This window comes from Taudactylus pleione, unplaced genomic scaffold (assembly GCF_031769625.1).
Source record: "Taudactylus pleione unplaced genomic scaffold, aTauple2 ptg000235l, whole genome shotgun sequence".
Classification (NCBI taxonomy): domain Eukaryota; kingdom Metazoa; phylum Chordata; class Amphibia; order Anura; family Myobatrachidae; genus Taudactylus; species Taudactylus pleione.
The window spans coordinates 2,750,745-2,774,174 of record NW_028284637.1 but is presented as its reverse complement, the minus strand read 5'-3'; the positions used below and the strand labels follow the sequence as shown (position 1 = coordinate 2,774,174).

The 23,430-nt window shown below is 43.7% G+C and overlaps 1 protein-coding gene across 1 annotated transcript in view; it reads right to left on the bottom strand.

Moving 5' to 3' along the window:
- Nucleotides 1–23,430, bottom strand: part of NDUFAF5 (NADH:ubiquinone oxidoreductase complex assembly factor 5) — a 33,457-nt gene that overhangs the window by 8,952 nt on the left and 1,075 nt on the right. The window contains exons 2-7 of the mRNA XM_088479446.1: nucleotides 20,733–20,773; nucleotides 18,407–18,470; nucleotides 5,920–5,967; nucleotides 5,480–5,586; nucleotides 3,823–3,862; nucleotides 32–229 (exon numbers count right to left, since the gene is read on the bottom strand). Of these exons, the coding sequence (XP_088335572.1) occupies nucleotides 32–229; nucleotides 3,823–3,862; nucleotides 5,480–5,586; nucleotides 5,920–5,967; nucleotides 18,407–18,470; nucleotides 20,733–20,773 (498 nt within the window). The remainder of the gene's footprint in view (nucleotides 1–31; nucleotides 230–3,822; nucleotides 3,863–5,479; nucleotides 5,587–5,919; nucleotides 5,968–18,406; nucleotides 18,471–20,732; nucleotides 20,774–23,430) is intronic.

Below are 23,430 nucleotides of genomic sequence, written 5' to 3'. Positions count from 1 at the left end.
CTGGCCTTCGGTCATTTTCTTTGTTACTTACAATAGTTAGCATGTTAAAGCCGGCTCTTCCCATCAAGTTCCCCAAGTCGTTGACAGCAGTGAATGGAGACACATGAGGAGAGAAGCCTCCTTCCCTTTCTATCTCTGCCAGTTGCAAGGAGCAGCGGAGCTCGTACAGAGTTTCCCCACCAAACATGGCCCCAATGAACACTCCATCTTCCTTCAGAACACGATAGATCTGACAGACAAAATTATGTATAAGAAAAAAAATAACATTTTAAGTGCATTTATCTCATTATGACATTTTTGTGCCACCAGCAAACAGTTGCAGACACACACACTCGCCGATGCGCGGTTTTCGCCACATACCGAAGTATCGCCCTATTCAATTCCAGGACGTGTTTGCTTGTGCGAAAACTCCATAGGGAAAAACAGGCACAAAAGTTTCTCCACCCCGAGGCAAGAGAAAAGTTGAGCAAAATCCCTATTTTCGGCTGAAAATGTGAGGACTTGGGCCCTGATTCAGAGCCGGACGCTCTGACAGAGTGCTCGCTCTGAATCAGGGCCGTCCCTCTGATTTGTTTGAGCGGCCCCCTGGCAGCTCGCATAGCTGTGGGTGACCACCCACAGCTATAGCGAGCAGCCAAAAAGATGGTCGCGATGGTCAAGACCATCGCGACCATCGGGCTTGTGACGAGACCCTTGTGGTAGGGTCTCGTCTGCCGCAAGCCCTGGAGTGCTTTCGGCTCTATCAGAGCCGAGAGCACTCCCACTGACATCACTTGTGATGTCAGTGGGGCTGGCCCCAGACGGTAGGCGTTCCCATGGGAACGCCTCCGTCTGCCCAGCCACACCCCCGGCACGCCCACCAAAGGGGGCCTGCTGTCACTCACCATCGACAGCACGCCCCCTCTGTAGCGAGACTCGGAGCGACGGTTTGGCCGTCGCTATCCGGGTCTCGCGCATGCGCACGACAGAGCTGGCTCCCTCTTGCGCATGCGCACTGGGCCAACATTGACCCGCTTGTGAGCGATCGCGAGTGGGTCTGAATCAGGCCCTTGGTTCAGAGCCATTTGGACACCTCCCTTAATGACTAATTAGGTAAAAAAACAACAACAAAAAAAAAACTTAATTCCCAGTGAAAAACACATCATTTGGGGGGTGAAAATGTAAGAAGTGTTGGAAAATGGGTATAAAGTACTGGGTCTGGTACTATAGGACAGGTGTTTTTAGGATTGCAGGTGGCTGCAGCAGGTGTCATTTTTAAAGTTGTTAATAATGCACTTTAGAGCCCCAAAAATATACTAGTACCCAAATAAATGTACCCCCAATTTACCTACAGCAATTATTTTTCACAATTGAAATTGCTTTAGAACCTTTTTCCACACTTATGCAAATAACAGCCCTTTGACTTAGTTTCAGAACCCAAAATACTTATATTAGGCCTATTAATACACTTCTATATTGATTTCCTTTGTCAGTTAGGCTTTTACTGGGGTACAGCCTGAATTCCCCAAAATATGCTGTCGTTTTCGCTAGTTTTGCCTCTCGCTCTTCTCCGTTTTAGCCTGTTTTGGAATTGAATAGGGGGAAAAGCGTGAGCGCGCACTGTGAAAGTACGCGATAACTTCTAGTACAAACAGGTGAACGAGGCAGCAGCGAATGCATTTCGCCGGCTGCGACTTTTTCGACCTCTAATTGAATTTGGCCCACTGACGCGATGGCGTCCTACTCACAATCAGGCCCATTACGTGCGGATGGCATGACTAAATAGTCAATTTCATTTGTTCAATGGAAAAAGAGAATGTAAAAACTAAGGGCCTGATTCCGAGATTTCTGCTAATGCAATTGCAACGGCATTCTCTCACGGATCGCAGTTACTAAAATAAGCTAATGCCTTCCACAGCACAGCCGAGCATAGGGACGCCCGCTGCTGCCTTCTCATATCCGTCCGATAACGTACAACAGCGTAAACATCGGTACCATCGACGCACAACGTGCATTCACACTGCATGTCCGACCAGCCGCAAACATTGCAGCTCTCCTGACACACAGAGAGCTCTCATGCCGTGAAGGAGATTGCAATGGCCGATTTATGCACGCCCAAGAGACGTGTGTTTAAATGGCCTGACACGCCTGCGTTCTTCTAACCACCGCTCCCTTACCACCCCCAAACGCTGACTACCTGTCACTCACTTTGCGAGTAGCTCTGTATACTAATGTAATCGCAATGCAATCGCTGCCCTCCCTCATCTGTATGTGCTCTCACCCCTCCTCTCCCTCCTCTGTATGTGCTCTCACCCCTCCCCTCCCTCATCTGTATGTGCTCTCTCTCTCTATCCCTCCTCTGTATGTGCCCTCACCCCTCCCCTCATCTGTATGTGCTCTCTCTCTCTATCCCTCATCTGTATGTGCTCTCTCCCCCTCCCCTCCCTCATCTGTATGTGCTCTCACCCCTCCCCTCCCTCATCTGTATGTGCTATCTCTCTCTCTCTCCCTCATCTGTATGTGCTCTCTCTGTCCCTCATCTGTATGTGCTCTATCTCTATCCCTCATCTGTATGTGCTCTCTCTCTCTATCCCTCATCTGTATGTGCTCTCTCTCTCTCTCTCCCTCATCTGTATGTGCTCTCTCTCTCTGTCCCTCATCTGTATGTGCTCTCTCTCTCTGTCCCTCATCTGTATGTGCTCTCTCTCTATCCCTCATCTGTATGTGCTCTCACCCCCTCCTCTCCCTCATCTGTATGTGCTCTCTCCCCCTCCCCTCCCTCATCTGTATGTGCTCTCTCTCTCTGTCCCTCATCTGTATGTACTCTCTCCCCCTCCCCTCCCTCATCTGTATGTGCTCTCTCCCCCTCCCCTCCCTCATCTGTATGTGCTCTCTCTCTCTCTCTCCCTCATCTGTATGTGCTCTCTCTCTCTCATCTGTATGTGCTCTCTCTCTCTGTCCCTCATCTGTATGTGCTCTCTCTCTCTATCCCTCATCTGTATGTGCTCTCTCTCTGTCCCTCATCTGTATGTGCTCTCTCTCTCTCTCCCTCATCTGTATGTGCTCTCTCTCTCTCTCCCTCATCTGTATGTGCTCTCTCTCTCTGTCCCTCATCTGTATGTGCTCTCTCTCTCTATCCCTCATCTGTATGTGCTCTCTCTCTCTATCCCTCATCTGTATGTGCTCTCACCCCCTCCCCTCCCTCATCTGTATGTGCTCTCTCCCCCTCCCCTCCCTCATCTGTATGTGCTCTCTCTCTCTGTCCCTCATCTGTATGTGCTCTCTCCACCCAACCTCCCTCATCTGTATGTGCTCTCTCCGCCCAACCTCCCTCATCTGTATGTGGCTCCACCCATGGCATCGACGCCACGGAGGAGCGTGTGTCAGAAGGCCCTTCTTCCTGGTTGACTCGGCAACCAGGACTCTAGGTGAGCTACCAAAATTATGGCAGCGAGCTACCAGTAGCTCGCGAGCTATGGGTTGGAGACCACTGCCTTATACTGTAGGTTGTTGATGCAGCGTTAGTAAAATTGTATATAATACTACTGCTATTTTGGCAGAACTGCTGGCTGGGGAAGGGGGGCGCGTTCTGAGCAGCTGGAAAAGCCCCTGCATATATATGTACCATAATTTCTAGGAATTATAAGATTATTATTACTAGTGCACCCTGATTTCATCCACATGTAACCTACATTATATACATTCACTGCGAGGAACCAGATTTGACCTTTTATGTGATTCATAAATTAAATCTTATTAGTAATTTAAATAATGAAGTTGTAATTACTTCATGCAATCCAATCTTTAGATAGCTAAATAACTGACTACTCCAAAAATTCTTACCTCTTGAAATGCCCTAGGTAGATCATTCACCCAGTGTAAACTGAAACAAATAACAAACCACAAGAAAAAAAAAAAAAAAATCACAATATTAACAGGAACTCTCTCATATCTATTGGTATAAGAAAAATAATAATTGCAGTAATAACGGTTAATTACAAGAATTACTTGTACAAGAAAGAACAGATGTATTGATTGCATTTTGTTCCCAACAAGATACATTTTCCCTTATTATATATAGAACCCAGATCAGTGATGTTCAGGGGTTTTTATAGCGAGGACCCCAATGTATCAGTGTGGCATTGTTTTGGGTCTCAAGTGCCAACGTGTTATTGAGCTTTGACCCTGAACATAGGTGGTTCCTAATAGAATAGTTTGATAAAATTGTGAGAGCCCACCGCAGGACAAATTGTGAGAGCCCACCGCAGGACAAAATCAGGAGAGCCCACCGCAGGACAAAATCGGGAGAGCCCACCGCAGGACAAAATCGGGAGAGCCCACCGCACGACAAAATCGGGTGAGCCCACCGCAGATCAAAATCGGGAGAGCCCACCGCAGGACAAAATCGGGAGAGCCCACCGCAGGACAAAATCGGGAGAGGACACAGCAGGACAAAATCGGGAGAGGACACAGCAGGACAAAATCGGGAGAGAACACAGCAGGACAAAATCGGGAGAGCCCACCGCAGGACAAAATCGGGAGAGCCCACCGCAGGACAAAATCGGGAGAGCCCACCGCAGGACAAAATCGGGAGAGGCCACCGCAGGACAAAATCGGGAGAGGCCACAGCAGGACAACATAGGGAGATCTTGCGAAGAATCCCAACTTGGCTTCCTGACCCCACAGGCTGTGCACCAAGTAAACTGAATTTCATGAATGCAGTGAAAAAATTTAGCAAACAGAAGCGGATAAAAGGAAATGATATGGAGAATACAGATGAGAGGAGGTGTACTAAACACAGTATGGAGGAGGAAGCAGCAAGTATACTCAGGTAGCCTTACAATATTATATATTTCCTTTTAGGCAAGGAAAAAAGTGCCTTGTAAACTGTGCCCAATTTACCATGGAATTACATAAAAGCTTATTAAACAAAAGCTTGGGCAGCAACATACGCTAGTAACCCTAGTGTACATTAAGGTCACTACTGTGAGTTTATGCAAATGTCGCTACAAACTCCTTCCTTTGGGTACATCTGTTCGGCCGAACGTGCAAGGCCTGAGGGGTCCACTGTTAGGGCCCAAGCACGCTGTGATACTGATTGGTGCGTCCTTATTCGCCACCAAGGGTCATACCATCGAAACTTGCGATATGAGCAGTTTCTCCGTCTGACCATGGCCTCCTATGCCGCTTGCTTTGACACGCCCACAACGCTCCCACGACTCTATTTTTGCGTGCACTGGCAGCCACCGCCCAGGAACACCCATTACTTTTCCTCCACCTTTCCGATACCATCTGAACCGATCGGAACAGCAGCTTTGTCTGTACACTCTGTGTAACACATGCGCCGTAAACGTTTTTCAGACATTTTTGCGTATGCACAGTAGCAAATAATGGCTCAGCTACGTGGCCATGGGCATTGCATTCGGCTCTGAGTCAGGGCCCATATAATGCAGTAACAGGTTGCAAAACTTTTAAAATGACAGATGTTGAAACTCCATACCTCAAACTGCTGACAACTAGGTCAAATGTGTTATCTTGAAAAGGCAGAAATTCCTCATCAGCGACAACATTTACAGTCGGAATTTCAGAAACTGCAGCAGGTTTCTTCTACAGAAAGAACAAAAAAATAAATAAAAAATAATTAAATTGAAAAAACAACAACAATCTACGTAGGGCTTAAAGTGGACCCGTCACCTACACACTGGGTGGGAGCCATATCCAGCCTATCAGTTCATTAGGAACTAGCAACATTACTGAGACCTGAAGCTAAAAGTTCCTCAGTCAGTGAGGTCATTAATTCCTGGTGACGCGATTGGCTGCCATCTTGTGCATATTGGTTGGTCCCACAAAATGGCTGCTGCCAGGTGACTGGGTCAGTTTAATGACATGAGACAGAATAAATACAACACAGCACCAGAACAGATGTGACATCTCTCTTACCAGAGCCTCCTCGCACACGTTGGCTTGAACTAATTTTTCTACGGTTTCCTGTGCACAAAAGAAAACAAGGCCGTGAATTTTCCGTCCTTGCCATCCTGGAAATAACCAAGTCCTACAAATTTTGCGCTGATAAGAATAACCAGATAAGCACAAAAATATAAAGAATCCTATGAATCTCTTTCACTTGTGGTCTTCTTTAACCTTCTAAATTGTCTGTGGCATTATTCCAAGCCGCCGGCAGTAAGTCGCCCATACATCACAGTATAAGTCTGCCGCAGTCATGTTTAGTGCAGCCATTCCTGTGCGCACATCTTTTACTGGGACAATAACACACAGATATCGGCCATTAAGCACAAAGAAGCTGCACAAACTCCAATCTCCCAAGCAAAACTGGAAGCCATAACACAGTTATATAGACACAATTGGAAATCACAGTTACTGCGTATTGTATAACTTTATTTAGAGGCATGAGATATATTGTGTTGTGTGCAGGGAATGGAACGAGCTCCGATATTTTTAGACAAGACTGAAAGCTCACAGTGGTAATAAATATGTCTTGGGATGTAAGCTGCGAGATGTCTGCTCATTGATTCTCTAGCTTCACGGTTATTTCTTACATAATGTCACCAATGTAGGGTTTTTACGGGAAGATAATGTTCTATATTCTCTGGAATTAGATGGGTTTTGTTAGGCTGAAATACTAGGAAATATTGTTTCTATTATATGGGCCATTAAGCCTGCAGTACAAGTTGGTTTATAGAAAAGGAGATATTAATGTTCACAAATCTATATGTAAACAATTCAGAGGCTTATCAGTATGGCAAATATTTGAGATAACATGGTGACGGTGAGCAGAGATAATTTAATGTGCATAAAGTCAGTAGTCCCATCAAAGGACACTGCACAAATACTCTTAGGATAGGCTCACATGTGATCATGCCGAAGTACATAGAGTAGTGTCCTAAAGATGCAGCCACGAGTTGGTATGTGGCAGTGTCGGACTGGAGCACGAAGGGCCCACCGGGGGAATTCAGTGGTAGGGGCCCATGCTTTGGGGTGTGGCCAGTTACCACAGGATATGGGGTCAGCCCCCACAGAGGCTTGGACATACAATGGAGACCATGTAACTGACCCTATAATAGAGTAACAATGTATAATTCAAGTGTACAGTCTGAAACCTGACATTAGAGCAAGTGGTTGGGCCCCCAGGCAGTGGGGCCCACCGGGGATTTCCCCTGTACCCCTGTGGGCCAGTCCAACCCTGGTATGTGGTCATTGGAACCAAATGTTATAGTCCCCATAGCGGCTTACATACTTTCACTAGCATTAAAAATACTACCAAATCGTGATGGGTAAGGGGCCTGGTTTTCTCCTTAGTCACTACATTTGCATCTCAGTGAGGATGTCGACATGTTTCAATTATCAACAGAGTTAGGCTGTAACTAGGGTTAGAGTCAGGCTCCATTAAGACTTATAACCCTTGACCACTACTACCAAAACCCGGGTTATTGCCGTGTCAACCCGGTTCGCGGCTCAGTGGAAATGGTTCCTACAAAAAAAACCCAGGTCGACTGCCCTAGTATTTCTTCCCGGATCTTGAGCAAGGTTTTACACGGGATAGACTAGGGTAAGGCTTAGTGGAAACTGGGATCCCAGGTCACCCGACGGGTTGTTAACAGCGCTTTTTCCCCGCACTTGGAGATGATGTCATCTCCAAGCACCAGCCACGACTATATCCCGGGTCCAGCCTGCAATCAAAAAGAGGGTTAAAGCCGATGATGCACTTGAAACCAGTACTGGGTTGAAACCAGTGTTCAGTATCCCAGGCTAGACCCGGCATTTTGGTGGAAAAGTGGTATTAGGCTAAAATAGCGTGTCAACATTACATACCACACCCTCCTCTCAGTAAAACAAAATTTGTTAACATTACTCTTTAGCTTTCCCCCAGCTGCCCCCCTTTTACTGGAGCATGAATTCATTATAAAAAACTCCCTGAACCCTTGTGAAATCAAGTGTTTCATGTCAATGCCTGCTTTATACCCTGCGTCATTCTGTAGTCCCTTTCTAGATCTTTTCTGTTTTACCAACATCCTTGTATAGGTGATGTCTCCAAAACCGAACATAATAATGTGATTGCAGTTCACCTCCAGCTCCGCAAAGAGGAATTAAGAGCTCAAAGCATGCTGGGAGTTCTAGTGCATCATCAGCTGAAGTGTCACAGGTTACTCTATGTCCTATAGATGTCCATACTGCCTGAGTCAGTATTGCTTGTTGAAGCATGAATTTCTTTTTGACATTTGCTCCTTTTCTTTACAATATGTTACAAGAAAAAAATAAATAAAAATAAACCAGGATAACCAAAAATCACAAAAAGCATATTTTTCCAAAATGCTTAACTCTGTTATTCTGGAGCTGCTCGCAGTCATGCAGACATTAAACTGTTTATTCCACACTACAACAACAATTTGGTGTATATATAAGGGAGGCCAGCAGATGGTAAATGATATGCGACAGACATTAATGCAAAGCTATGTATTTCAGCATTCCTGGGGACCACTTGGAGGTCACAAAAATCATTCTACAAGTAAATCAGGAGAGAAAAAAATAAAATAAGGTAAAATAAAATATAAATACGAAACAAGAAGTGGCAGATTTATAAAGTATGTGCCAGGACTGAATTCGTGCAATAAATTAAGTTAGCCATTAAAGTACAAAAAAACGCTCCATGCTTTATAACTGCTGTGTCAACAGAGTAAAAAATAAAAGCGCAGCAGTGAAAGTTGTTTAGCATCCATGACAGGGATTACTTGGCGTCTCCACTGATAAACAAGATTTTATTAGTGAACGGCTACAGCAAAATGGTTTCCAGAGAACATAAGAAAATAGATTAAAAAAAAAAAAAAAAAAAAAAGGTTAAATCTTTTGAGTCAAAGGCAAAAGGTGATTTCATTTTGCTGATCTTCAGGTGAAATTTCCCAGACGCGACAGGATCCTACAATAAGCTGCAGGGGTAACTACTACTAGGTCCCTCACAAGCCAAACTCTAGTCCGTGCATTTATAACATCAATAAAAATGTCAAATGTTTCTGCGAACAGCTTGCCTCCGAGTATTTAGGGATGGAATAGAGTACCCACAGCAGCCAGCGAGTGGGTGTATTTTCATTTGACATCTGTGACAGAATCTGAAGCTTGTTCATAGCAGAAGCATAGATTTTAATGGCAGGTAGAAGCCATTTAGCCTACCAGGTCCGTCTAATTTTTGCACATATACCTCCCTCATTTCAAACGTGTCCTGCATAAGATCTGTGTTGCGCAAGTTCACATATCAGTCCTTAATTAAACAATTTACATTTTATTTTAGTCATAAAACCAAGAAAACAGCCATGCGTGGCGGCATTGATGGATAGGGTATTGTAGAAGGGTGCTGTACTGTAAAAAAAAAAAAAACACCTTCTAAAAATAACTGTGGAGCAATAAGGGCTCATTTTTATTTAAATATATTATTATTTGATTGACATTTACTAAAATATTACATTTGTGGATGAGAATCCCAATTCCAGGGTGCACTGGATACCTCCCAAGCTACTAGCATCTGCCTTAAACATCCCCTGATATAAAACCCTGCTTTATATTTTAGCATTCATTTTGGACTGCCCTATTTGCATACAGAAACTTGGAAGACTCAGGTACTTTGCACACAGAGAATACATTTTGTCCAGGACTGTGCTAGATATTGTGTGAGACCACTAGGCGTGCGGTAGCCTTTCCGCATAATGGAGCGTGGGATTTATATACCACTTTACAACGGTCGTAGTTACCTACTATGGGCATTGGTTTAAAACAGGGATGGAGAACCTTTTTTCTGCCGAAGGCCATTTTGATATATAGAACTGTATTTGTGGGCGTAGTGCAGGCCACGCCCCCTCCGTGTGATGTCACATGAGGACGGGGCTACAACTGGCGGTGATTACAGCAATTCCTGATGTAAGGGCAGCGGTGTGAACATCTGCAGCATGTGACCATCCTAAGGTTCTCCAGGTGGCACTGCTGCATAGATTCTGGTTGCAGTGTGCCATTCTAGGCACCCTGCTAACCAGATGAGGCTAGCAGAAAAAGCTCTGAGGGCCAGACCAAATAATTCTGGAGGCCTTATACGGCCCTCGGGCCTGAAGTTCCCCGTCCCTGGTTTAAAACAATTGCCAAATTGAGATTGAACACTCACTGAGGAATTTTACATGACCCATTTCCTCATTAGAATAATCTATTATGGATTCGGTGTATTATGTTATAAGGTTAGAATGTCGCATGATGTTGGCATGATGTCAACATGATCATAATGTCAACATTGACCATGTCGAAACTGGTGAAATGTTGACATGCGAACAGTGCAGACAATCAGCGGTGTGGCATTGCGGCTGTTCCGGGGGCAAGTACCCTGTTGCAATGATGACCGCATCTCTTCCATTATGGTCCCTTACCTACCCCATTCTGAAGACCGTGCCCTGATCTCCTCATGTTTTTAATCGTAATCCTTATTACAAGAACAGACAAACCCTATACAGGGATTCTTGGCAGTAACTTCACCCATTCCCCAAAAGAAGCAGCTCTAGTCCCTACATCCTTTATTGATAATATAAATACCAGCCCTCTAATTCCCAACTTCTGCTTCCCCAATCCAGTTACAGGGGCCAAGTGGTACACATTGGTGATTTACAGACAGCGGGCACCAGATAAAGTGGTGGAATTATTCTCCATCAACCCTTATACCCTGTTCTCCTTTTCTGGACTAAGGAGTTTTCTCCCAATGGTATTATCCAGAAGAACTATATATACACCCTAGGATTACTTACATTCATTTGTACTGGCCCGTATGACATTAGCTGGTAATTGACCCCAAGAAGCTTCCTGCAGAGTTGTACTGTACTTTGCTTTCTGCCGCTTGGTTCTGTTTATTTTTTTTAAAGTTATTTTGATAACATTTTTGAACATATGACATAACCTTTATTTTAGCACATTTTTATCTTACCCATGCATATAATTTTAATGATTTATTTTTTAAGACCATTTCACACCGCAAAAAAATATTAATACAAATGTACTATGCATGGGCTATGAGTAACATACATTTGTCATGTGTTTGACTAGAGGAAGATGGAATCTTCCTGTTTTAATACAGATGCATGTTAAAAAAATACAATTAGAAATGCATTTAAAGTGTATCTGGAATATAAAAGCACATTGTTGCATTATACATTATTTAGTATTATCCATCTGTCCAATCTCTCACATTCACCTGCGCCTCTTACATGTGTTTTTAATATTTTATTATCCTTTATTTATATAGCGCCACAAGGCTTCCACAGTGCCGTACAATGTACATAAATGATCAAATAAGAAAACAGCGACTTAACAGTACAAAACAATGCAGGACAAGGACGTAGTTTATAAACATTGCTGCAAAAGCGATCATAACAGTAAACATAGCAGTGGGCGTCAGCAACCAAGGGTTAAGTGCCCTTGTGGGGAGTTTGGAGTAGATGATCGTATGAGTGCGGGAAGGAGAAGCACATGAGGGAAGAGGGACCAGCTCGTGAGAGCTTACATTCTAAAGGGGAGGGGCACACAGACAGGGGTGACACAGTTGGGGTAGACAGTGAGGAAGAAGCATGGAAGCAGCGGGTTAGAATGAGAGCTGGAAGGAGCGGGCAATATGATGTAAAACAAGTCTAACATTAGCAATCAAAGGTTCTATTGTTTTGCCATACACACTATTGCTGTTACTAGCATTGTGGTAGCATTTCGCTATGTATTTTATTGCTGTAGTTAAATGTATTGATGAAGCCTACAGTGAGTTCCTCAATGCAGCAAAAAACACGAATAACAAATGTATGTCAAATGTGTTTCCTATAACATGAGTTTTTAAAAACACATACTAAAAGAACAAACAAAAAAAAAAACCACCAGTGTATATTTGGTAAGTCAGGTCAGGAGCCGATTTGCGTCACAGATCTGAGACTTGTCAGTCGTGTAGAATTTCTCTGTTATTTTAAAGAAATGCCAGTGGGCTTGTGGCCAATCTCTACATGAAGAGACGATGGGCATCTACAGCAGACGCCAGATAGAGGGCATCTATGGCAAACATCCAAGATACAGGTCCTCATTTAAGTACGTAATACCAATCCCATTGCAGTGATACTAACGAATATGCCACTGGTATTCAACTGTATTTACCTCTTCAGCGTTGGCCAATGACGTTCGTCCTCCTCAGCGGCGTCCTCACTCTGTTGCTGGCAGGCCATTGACGCCAGCGTTGCTGTGCCATGCCCGACGGCCAGTCTGCACATGGGCATGACACTTTCACCCGGCGGGGACACAGCACAGCCTGGAAGGGTTCACTGAAGCCGGAAAGGTTGTTGCCGAGGACCGCATTGCACTCGCCATGCATAGATGGTGTAAGCGGTTCAGTGACAAACAGCTCGGCAACCATAGGCTTCCGCTGTTTGTTATATATTGAGCGAGTGCTAAAGGGGTTATATCTCGTTGTTGAATCAGGCCCATAATGTCTACTTCAAACATCTGAGCAGGAACACAGGTAAGAGAATGGTTTGTTTACATTTAAAAAAATATGGGCAGATGTGGACAAGCGGAGAAGTTGAACATAACAACCAATCAGCTTCTGCCTCTCATTTTATAGAATGCATTTGATAATTGCTACCTCGAAACAGATTATTTACTATGGAAATCTTCCCCACTCTTTTCACTGCTCGATACATCTCCACCTTAAAAAAATTCCTTCGACTGAGACTCCCATCATCATTAATATAAATCCTACTAGGTAATAAGCCAGCATCAGTGCAGGTAACAGGTGAGAGACCCTCGTTGTTTGGCAGTCACAAAAGACCTGGGGTGTGGCTTTACGTTACAGAAGCAATGCTATACTGCTCACAGAGACTGAAATGTACTTTTACATTCAACTTGATCTTAAGGTGCCCATACATTTGTCCGGCATTTCCGCGATCCTGCGACGCGATCTGCCGGGTGGAAACGCCGGACAACATCGATGGTCAGCGATCCGTCGCAGGATCGCTGAAATATTACATGTTAAATGTCCCCGATTTGACGATCACGATAATTTTTTGATCGCGATCGTCAAATTGGGAATATCCAACATGTTGGATTTCTGCGATCCTGCGATGCGGGGTTGCAGCATCGCGGGATCGCAGCAATCTATTGTTGATGGATGGGCCCCATTAGTGTTAGAATTTCTTTAAAAAATATAAAGACATTTATCACACTTCAGGACATGCTTCCTGGGAATATTATACAAATAATTCTCCATAACTAGAAACCTTATGAAAAATGCCGTTCACATGGCTGCCCTGTGAACCAATGCTCTACGGAATTTTATAGAAGTCCCTTCAGCTTTTGCAGAGACTTGTTTGAACACTTTTAGCAGTAACTACACTCATTCCTAAGCAACAACAGCGCCACCTGCTGGCTTTACGAATGTAAACGCACAAGGTGTATTTTAGTTAGCTTAAAAGGTAGATAATGATCAATTCCAGTGGTTGCCAAACTATATGCTGCGGCTCCCTGGCGTGCCGTGGCACTGTCTCCAGGGTGCAGCGGCAGCCGGTGGCCTAAAGAGGTCGGTCAGTGTATTTTTTTTTTTTTTTTATGTCAAATATTTACATTTTGCACAGGTGGGACAGGAGTTGGCAGCAAGGAGCAGAGAGGAGCGTCGGGGAGGGAGTTGCGATGAGCGGGGAAGAGCTGTCACTGTAATGCAACAGGCAGTGAATCCTGAGGCTGTCTGTTGAAGAATGGGGTACTACAACGCAGTGAATTATGGGAGATCAGAAAGGAGAAGTATCTGATCTGAGGAGCAATGCTGCAGAAGGGAGCAGACGATCACAACTGAAGTTAAGAAAGGAGGGGGGTCATGGAGAGGAGCAAAGGGAGAGACATGGAGGGGGCAAAGGGAGAGACAGATGGGGAAAAGGGAGAGACATGGAGGGGGCAAAGGGAGAGACAGTGGGAAAAGGGAGAGACATGGAGGGGGCAAAGGGAGAGACAGAGGGGGGAAAGGGAGAGAGACATGGAGGGGGCAAAGGGAGAGAGACATGGAGGGGGCAAAGGGAGAGAGACATGGGGGGGGCAAACGGAGAGACAGAGGGGGGAAAGGGAGAGAGACATGGAGGGGGCAAAGGGAGAGACAGAGGGGGGAAAGGGAGAGAGACATGGAGGGGGCAAAGGGAGAGACAGAGGGGGGAAAGGGAGAGAGACATGGAGGGGGCAAAGGGAGAGACAGAGGGGAAAAGGGAGAGACATGGAGCGGGCAAAGGGAGAGACAGAGGGGAAAAGAGAGAGACATGGAGGGGGCAAAGGGAGAGACAGAGGGGGGAAAGGGAGAGAGACGGAGGGGGCAATGGGTAAGAATAACACAGTTTTTCCTCTTTCTTTTTTAAGTACTTGTTACGTTATCTTGATCCAACTATTTAAAAAAATGGGACTGCTCAGTAATTATTTTGGCTTAGGGGTGCCTTGAAACATTATGGAGAAACTAAGGGTGCCTCGAACTGAGAAAGCTTGAGAGCCACTGATCTATGCTTCATAGAAGGGTCTATCTGACATACTGAACAGGGCTCCAAGCAGAACAAAAATAAATAACTCCATTTAAATTTTATTTACAATGCTACAGTACTTTACTAACCACTGTAAAGAAAATATTTTTAATCCACAATACTAAAAGTAGGTTTAGGAGGAAGACAAGCATGCAGATTTTAAAACGGTAACATCAAAAATGTAAGTGAATCTAATTATTTAAATTAATGTACATATTTTGGCACTATTCCTCCCCCCCCCCGCTTGATTGCACCTGTTTTACCCCAAAAGGAGGACAGCCTGCCACCAGTCTAGCGGCAGCCTTGCTTGGCTCCAGTCACTACATACTTTTAGGTGCGGTGAAGATGACAGTCACCCCATTAGACTAGAACAGGCACTCTCTAAACTTCCATGGTTACTGCCCAATGAGCGCCTCCAAAAAGTTCTTTGCTAGTTTGTAATTTGCAAATAATAGAATTAGCCTTGATTTGCATCCTTTGTACATTTTGTATTACGAGATTGCTGACTCCTGACAGAATGTTCGGCACAAACTTTTGCAAATATTTCTCCAAATATGCCTCAATCCTTTTGTCATTAGAATCTGTCTAGTAAATCCAATCCCTTCTGACCTGGTGCACACTATGGCTGGGTACACACTTGTCAATATACAGTATTGTACGATCGACGAATGATATATATCGCAAGTGCATTGGCAGGTGTGTACACCTGATATGTCTGAACTAAGTTGTTCACAGACATATCAGGTCGGCCTTAGCTGATGCTGATATAACTGAAACATATATCGATACATCTGTATGTGTGTACGGGCGACCGTCCACCCACCCGAACAGTGACTGCAGGGACCGCCCACACGGACATCACAACTGGGCAAGCAAATTTAAATGTCCACCCAGTTGTAATGTCAGCCTAAACACATCCAGCGGCCGATTGATAAGTGTGTATGTCAAACATGCGGCCCGAATAAACATTTTCTGCGGCCCCAGAGTGTGGGCTCATATATATAATATATATATATATATATTAATATATATATATATATATATATATATATATAATATATATATATATATATTTATTATATATATAATATTCGGCCCACACCCCAGTCTGCAGGCTGGCAACAGTGGTCTCTGAAGCGATCAGAAGCCTCTGATCGCTTCAGAGGCCAGCATTCCCAGTGATGCAGTGCGCGGGTCATGTCACCTGCGACGAGCAGAGCCTGGGGCATTACTGGGGGCACCACTAAGGGCATTACTGGGGGCTCTGTATAAAGGGACATTACTGGGGGCTCTGCATAAAGGGGCATTACTGGGGGCACTACTATGGGCATTACTGTGGGCACAACATAAGGGCATTACTGAGGGTTCTGCATAAAGGGGCATTACTGGGGGCTCTGCATAAAGGGGCATTACTGGGGGCACCACTAAGGGCATTACTGGGGGCTCTGTATAAAGGGACATTACTGGGGGCTCTGCATAGGGGGCATTACTGGGGGCTCTGCATAAAGGGGCATTACTGGGGGCACTACTATGGGCATTACTGTGAGCACAACATAAGGGCATTACTGAGGGTTCTGCATAAAGGGGCATTACTGGGGGCACCACTAAGGGCATTACTGGGGGCTCTGTATAAAGGGACATTACTGGGGGCTCTGCATAGGGGGCATTACTGGGGGCACAACATAAGGGGCATTACTGGGGGCACAACATAAGGAGCATTACTGGGGGCTCTGCATAAGTGGCATTACTGGGGGCTCTGCATAAGAGGCATTACTGGGGGCATAACATAAGGGGCATTACTGGGGGCATAACATAAGGGGCATTACTGGGGGCATAACATAAGGGGCATTACTCGGGGCTCTGCATAAGGTGCATTACTGGGGGCACTACTAAGGGCTCTGCATAAAGGGGCATTGCACAAGGGGCACAAATTCAGGGGGCATTGGAAAAGGGGCTCTAATACAGGGTGGAATTGCAAAAGGGGCACTACTACAGGGGGCACTGCATTGGTTTTTATTAATAATAAACCTTTCAAAATTGTTTTTGTTTTCGGCCCACACACTCGTAGACCTTTAATATTCGGCCCGGTTGGTATTTTGAGTTTGACATGCCTGCTGTAGAGTGTACCCAGCATAACTGTCAGCCTTGATCAAATTATTCAATCTTTCCCACTAAATAGGTATTTCCTTGTCTGCCTCCCATTCAGCATGACTCCCATTCTCAAGAAATGCTCTTCTGACCAATCCCGGCCCTATAGCTACTAAACAATTTCCCTAGGTCCATTTGTTTAAAAAATACTGGAGAACCTTGTTTACAACAGACTGACATTTTTCTTACCACTATCTTCCTGCTAGACCCAGTTCATCCTGTCACCTTCCTACTGTACTCCATTCAGCTTGCAAAAAGAACCAATTAATGTCTCATAGTGAAATCAAATCTTCTCTCTAATGGGTAGATTTAATAAAGCTTCTAAAACAGACCAGTGGAGCATCCAATCAGATTCTATCATTTCTAGAATGCAACAGAGAAATGTTAGCTACAATCTGATTGGCTGTTTGGTTACTAAGAGCAACACCTCCAATTTTAATTCTTACAAGCTTTAGTAAAGCTACCCCCCAAGTCCTACAGGATCTTCTCCTTTTGACACATCTGACAAAGTCATCCTTCTGCACGTGCACAACACATACAGAATACTCCCTTTCCTGACAGAAGATGAAACCATCTCTAGAACCATGACTTTATAACTTCCCATCTTGTCTATTGCAACCACCATTTGTCTGGCCGGCAAATAAGAAGACTAACCTCCAGCAATCAGTCACAAATCCTGCTTCAAAACACACACCTCTAGTCCTTCCTCATCTGCTGCCTCTGTGTTACTCCCTTCACTAGCTTCCCATAAAGTGCAAAATAATAGCTAGAGGACCAAGCCTAGCCTACAAGTAACTACATCACCTATTTTCCCGAACTCATTGTCAAATACTTTCCCAATAACCCCGTGTGCTTCTCTAGTGAGGTCATCCCCTCTCATTTCCACAAAATGTCTCCTGTGCACCTACACTTATATGGAAAGCTCTACCTAACAGTATAATGCTCTCCTCAACTTACAAAATCTTTAAACTGACCTGGAGGATTCATTACTTAAAAGATGCCCATGCCTACTCTGCCCCATAATCAGCGTTCTTGCACCAACTCTGCCTCACACCAGCCACACTCTCTGTCCCCAGCATCAGCTACAATTCCTACACCAACTAAACACACAAAGTGGTTTGCAATACCCCCAACCACACATCTGCTATACACTGAGATCTTCACAATGAAATAAATAAATGGTCAGGTGCCATGAAAACAGCAATTATTTAGTTGCTTATTCCTGTAATAATACCATACTCAGTATTTAGAGTAAATGAGTTCAAGAGAGTAAGAAGGAAAGGACAGCTGGGTGATCTGGGGTCCAAGGAGAATATAACCCTTTTTCTGAATAAGGCACAAAGCTTTGTCACTTAATAACATTTGTAGCTCAAATCACATTAAAAAAAATATATATAATTTTTTTAATCTTAAATCACTGTGGCAGGCTATAAAAATGTTGGTATTAACATTTTCTCTTGTTTTTTTTTCTTGAAGATGCTACTAGTAGTTTGGGATCCTGGACTGCCATGGCAAACACAGTCACATGGCATATGATGTAGTGAGCAGAGAGGCTTTGGAACCCCTCTCTGAAATTTTGTAAAGGAATTAATAATCGGATGCATGTGTAAAAGTTACTTGCTACTTAAAGAATAGAAAATCTTCTAAATTGGATTGCTGCTTTCAATGTGCCCAACATGTGTCAAACATATAGCAGGAGAGGGTACTATACATACCTTTGTTAAATAATGTGATGCATAACCTCTTCCAGAACTAAGATCTAGGGCAAAAGGAAAAGTTCTGCAAAGGAAATGCAAATATATTTATGTTGTGATATAATAAATCAACCTAACACAAGAAAAGTGGCACAAAATACACACTTTAACAAATAGGAGGAAAAATACTCTTGACTATACCAATTTTTATTATATGTAAGCCTTGTGAAACTTACAGGGAATAACTTTTAAATTATTAATCTATCCATGAACATTTTATTTAGTTTTTTTGTATGGAACAGATCATACTTTCATTTGGTAGCATGATGAAATAAACATTGTCCCTGGTTCTGCCTAGAATTAATTTTAGGTAAATGAGCCCATGATTTAACCAGCTAGTTCTCCTGGGTATAGGGACCAAATATGTGTACTTTGTGCAAAGTCTGATGGAATAATATGGAAGAGACAAAAGGTATATAGTTTTGTTTTAGAAGTTTTTTTGTTTTTTGCTTTATTTTGAATTTATATTGCAACCTAAAGCTGCCCACACACATAGCGATATTTTACACGATTTGGCAGATTTCAACGAATCGTGACGGCAAATCATGTAAAATATGCCCAAATCGAGAGTAAATCGTGAGTCCCCACTCACGATCGCAATGCGATTCGCGTCCCCGCAGGTCGCACATCGCATCTTCAGATCTGCCGTGCTGTAGGGTAGATTTGCCAGTCTGGGACACGATGCACTGGAAAAAAAAAAAAAAAGTTAAGATGCAAGATAGATCTTAAGTCAGATTGGATGCTTTTTACTCCAAATCGTGTGTAGGATTGCCGGGGAGTTGCCGGGGGAGAGTTCAAGGGAAATCATACACGATGTCGGATCGTGGGGCACATCGGTATGTGTGTGGGCACCTTTATTGTTCACAAATATTTAGGGTGGGAGCAGTTAGGGGTAGGGGCAGGAGAAGTGTGGACAAATATTGGGATGACCATGCTATTTTTTTATTCCTTTTTATCTGCATATGTGGGGGTCAAGTTAATTCTGCTAGACAGTCATAGGGGGAAATGCAATTGTTTTTTCACAGCAGCAGCTCCCGTCTAAACTGACAGGAGCTACCTAATTGTTTGTGCGTGCGGATGTCGTGCCCTAATGCCACGGGATTAGCCAAATAAAGAGGCTAAACCTGTGCAAACTAGGGGGCGTACTGCCAAAACGGTAATATGGGCACCCTAAAGCCTGACTTTGGGCAATTTCTTCTCGCCACCTGAGAATGGTGCTTGCATAAATAATGGGTAACGCCGGCACAAACAACCAAATAGCGCCCGTCACTTTAGACAGGAGCTGCGGCTGCAAAAAATCTATTTAAATCCCCGTCTTAAACTGTCACTTAGAATGGGTGACATCATTTTGGGTTTATATTGAAGGGGGGGCGGGGTTTGAGCATGTCAGCATAAAATAGGGGAGGGATCTCTGCAGGAATAGATAATTTGTAATAGTGTTTTAGTCATAGCTGGTATGCCAACTAGCAATATATTTGGAAGATCAGTGACTTATAGATGCAGATAAATACATTGCACAGTGATCATACTGAATGGAATCTCACATTTATTAACATTTGAGCTGACTTGTTGGATAGAACTGTTCAGCCCCTACACATTGGATAGAAAGCCATTTAGCGAGCAGGGCTCCATCACCGGATTCTAATGAATTGTGTATAGAGGACATTAACAGCATATTTGTATATTTGTTTATGGAAACATACTAAATACAGGCAAAAATACCCCAAAGTGTAAATAGTAAATCATAAAATAAAAGAAACATAATACCTGCCTGGATCTAACTAAACATGACTCAGAAGCTGTCCCCAAGCATCTGACAATTGTGTGTGGGTGTAAAGCACATCCCTAAAATACAGAGAACATAGCGTTCTATTGACTAATCCCTGGATGGAGATAAAGTGAATGGAAAAAGTACCAACCAACCAGCTCCTAGCTGTCATTTTTCAAACACAGCCTGTGACATGGCAGTTAGGAGCTGATTGGCTGGTACTTTATCTCCAACCAAGGCATAGTAGAGAATTGTTAATGATTTTCTAGCAACCAACTTTACAATATGGGGTCGCATATATTACTGCAGCAAGTTAGTGAAAGCTGGCTTTTTCTGGTGCCATGGAGACCTGGATTTGTCCTTCTAAATGATGGTGGTAGCAGTGGCCCATCTTCTACCACCCATAGGTGAGGGGTACGCTTAAGGCGGCTTTTTTTTTTTTTTTAAATTAAGATTAATTTGCACATACAGTATTTACAGCATGTCTTAGACCAGGGTAATAAAACCTCTGTCACTCACCTCGCTACATCAAACACACGATCTGCAATTCGGCCTCCTACCTGTAAGAAAGGAAATGACAATTACTACGAAGGACAAGAATGAAAAATACACAAAACAGTGGCATTGTGCATTTTCCAAGATAGAGGACATACCCAGCCAGTATCTGGTCTTTGAATAAAACCGGATATTACCAAATTTGTAACATGCTAATAATCATAAAAGAGAGCAACATCAACAACATAAAGCACTACATCACATAACAAGGTTGGCCGTAAACATTTGACCAATAAAGGATGTTTCCAATCTTTATTGTGGTGATAGAGGCACATTGTCCAGCCTGACCAGTACAACTATGGGGTTCTCTCTCTTCAGATCACTGCCCTTTACGCAATGGAGCAGTTCCCAGTATTAATTTATACTGGGAGCTGTTGTTAGAGATTAAATTATACTAATGACACCTGCATATTAAGCTGGGTACACACTCTACAATGCAACAATGTGACGATTGTTCCAATTTCACTAAATCCCAGAACACGGGATATAGAGTGTACACACTATACAATCTTCTGAATTGCGGCACAATAGATCATGTTGGGGGATTGTATCCAATTATTAGTTTCTCCTCTACACTATGTACAGTTGTGCGTACACATTACAGGATGTGCACCACATTGTACATCCACGTCAGAACGATATACAGGACGATAGATCGTACAGTGTGTACCCACCATTAGATCCGCTCATCACCTTACCACCCAAATGTTAATTTTCTTACCGATGTGGGACAGTTAAAAATGGTGTACTTGGTGACATCACACCGATGACATGATCTGCTGGAATACTATCTCTTATCAACTGCTGGGGTCACTGAGATAGATGGTTATGTTGTTGCTTTCTCTGTTCAGCTATGGTATCTCGGGACAGCTTACCTGCCTGCTGTCACCTAGAAAGTACCAGTTGTGTCTGATGGAATATTCAATCTAGACTATGCTTTAATTATGATTTATACAAAAGTAATAATCAGTTGGGGTTAGCTTGGCTACTTAAAGAGCCGATGGACCAGTGATTTAAGCATACCACCACCTTGACTGAGATTACAGCATTAGGTTAACCGTGGAACCCAAACTCGCACAGGAATACTGATGAATCCCATTTTCTGGACGATTTTATGATTGGATCACTGGTGGGAAGTTGAGTTCCTGATGCGGTGAACCCTGCGGCTTCTTTGATAGCATCAGGTGCCACCACACCTTTCAATCTCATGTCTCCATCTTCCACCTTCTCTTCACATTTCTACGGTACCAAACTACCAAAAGCAGCACAAAATACCAGTCACAAAAGACCCCTTTAATATTGACAGCTGACAATGCTTCGGTATAGAAGTAACTGCTCACACTCTTCCTACCAGGAGCTAACATTTTTATTCTGATACTTTATGTTTCAAGTGTTCCGTAAATATCTCTTAGCCTATTTGGGCAAGGCCATCTTTACCTTGTATATAATGTCATTGTATATAGCTTATTTTGATTATGAGCCCATCATTGCATTGTGTGGAGTTTATATGTTCTCATCTAGATTCTCCAGTTTGTTCCAACACTTAGCATCTTGCCAAATTTACCCTAGAACACACAGGACAAAATAATATGGAATGCGGAAAGACAAGGTGGTATAAGTTCAACGAAGCGGGACATGAACATGTGTGTAGATGGTGACACTAAAACTATTGGATGATCATTGTGAATGTCTGAGATGTTGATACAATGCAAATTTGTTGAGATATTGTTTCTTTTTCAAGTGGAACCATGGGTTGTACATGTGACGTGACTGAGTGGCAAAAGGGAGCCATTGTGTTTGGCCGAGAGCATGGTCATAGCCTGTAGGACCTGGTGGCATTTGTTTGTGTGCCCTTGAAAGACAGTGAGTAGTATCCATCTACAGTGGAAGAAGCATGGACACCAAGAATCTCAGCGGCAGAACAGTGGCCAAAATTCAATAATGGCAAATCGGGACTGCAGGCATTTAGAGAGCCTAGCAACCACCAATCGGTTCCAAACGAGTCAGGAACTGCTCCAACAGTACAATGCGCACCCAGCCAAACAGTATCAGAATGAACGCTTTGGCGTTAACTGCATGGGTTACGAATTTTCAGCCGTATAGCCCAGGTATGTCCCAGGTTAACAACCATCCAAAAGAAACAGAGTTTGACATGGGCCAAACAAGCATCATCACTGGACCACTGAACAATGGAGACGCATCATATGGTCTGATGAATCCAGATTTTGCTTATACTCCAATGCCGGTCGCTCCAGAGCCATGAGGAGGGCTGGGGAAATGTTCCAACTAGAGTGTGTCCAACGAGCTGTGCAGAAAGTAGGTTGAAGTGTCATGTGTCATGTTTTGGGTGTGTATTTTGAGTGCTGGAGCTGGACCCTTGGTCGAGGTGTCCAATAGCATGGAAGCGGTGGACTATGTGACATTGTTAGATCATGCGGTTTTGCCATTTGTCCAGTTTCTGAAAGACGAAGACCATCTTGTGCATCCATTGTTTCAGGATGATAACTGTACTGTTCATCGTGCTAGGATTGTGCAGGATTGGTTTGCAGAGCACCAGACTGACGTTCCACATCTCACATGGCCCTCCAATTCACCAGATCTCAATGTTATTTACAAAAATTGGGACGTGTTGGAACCGGCTGTGAAGAAGAAACACAAACAC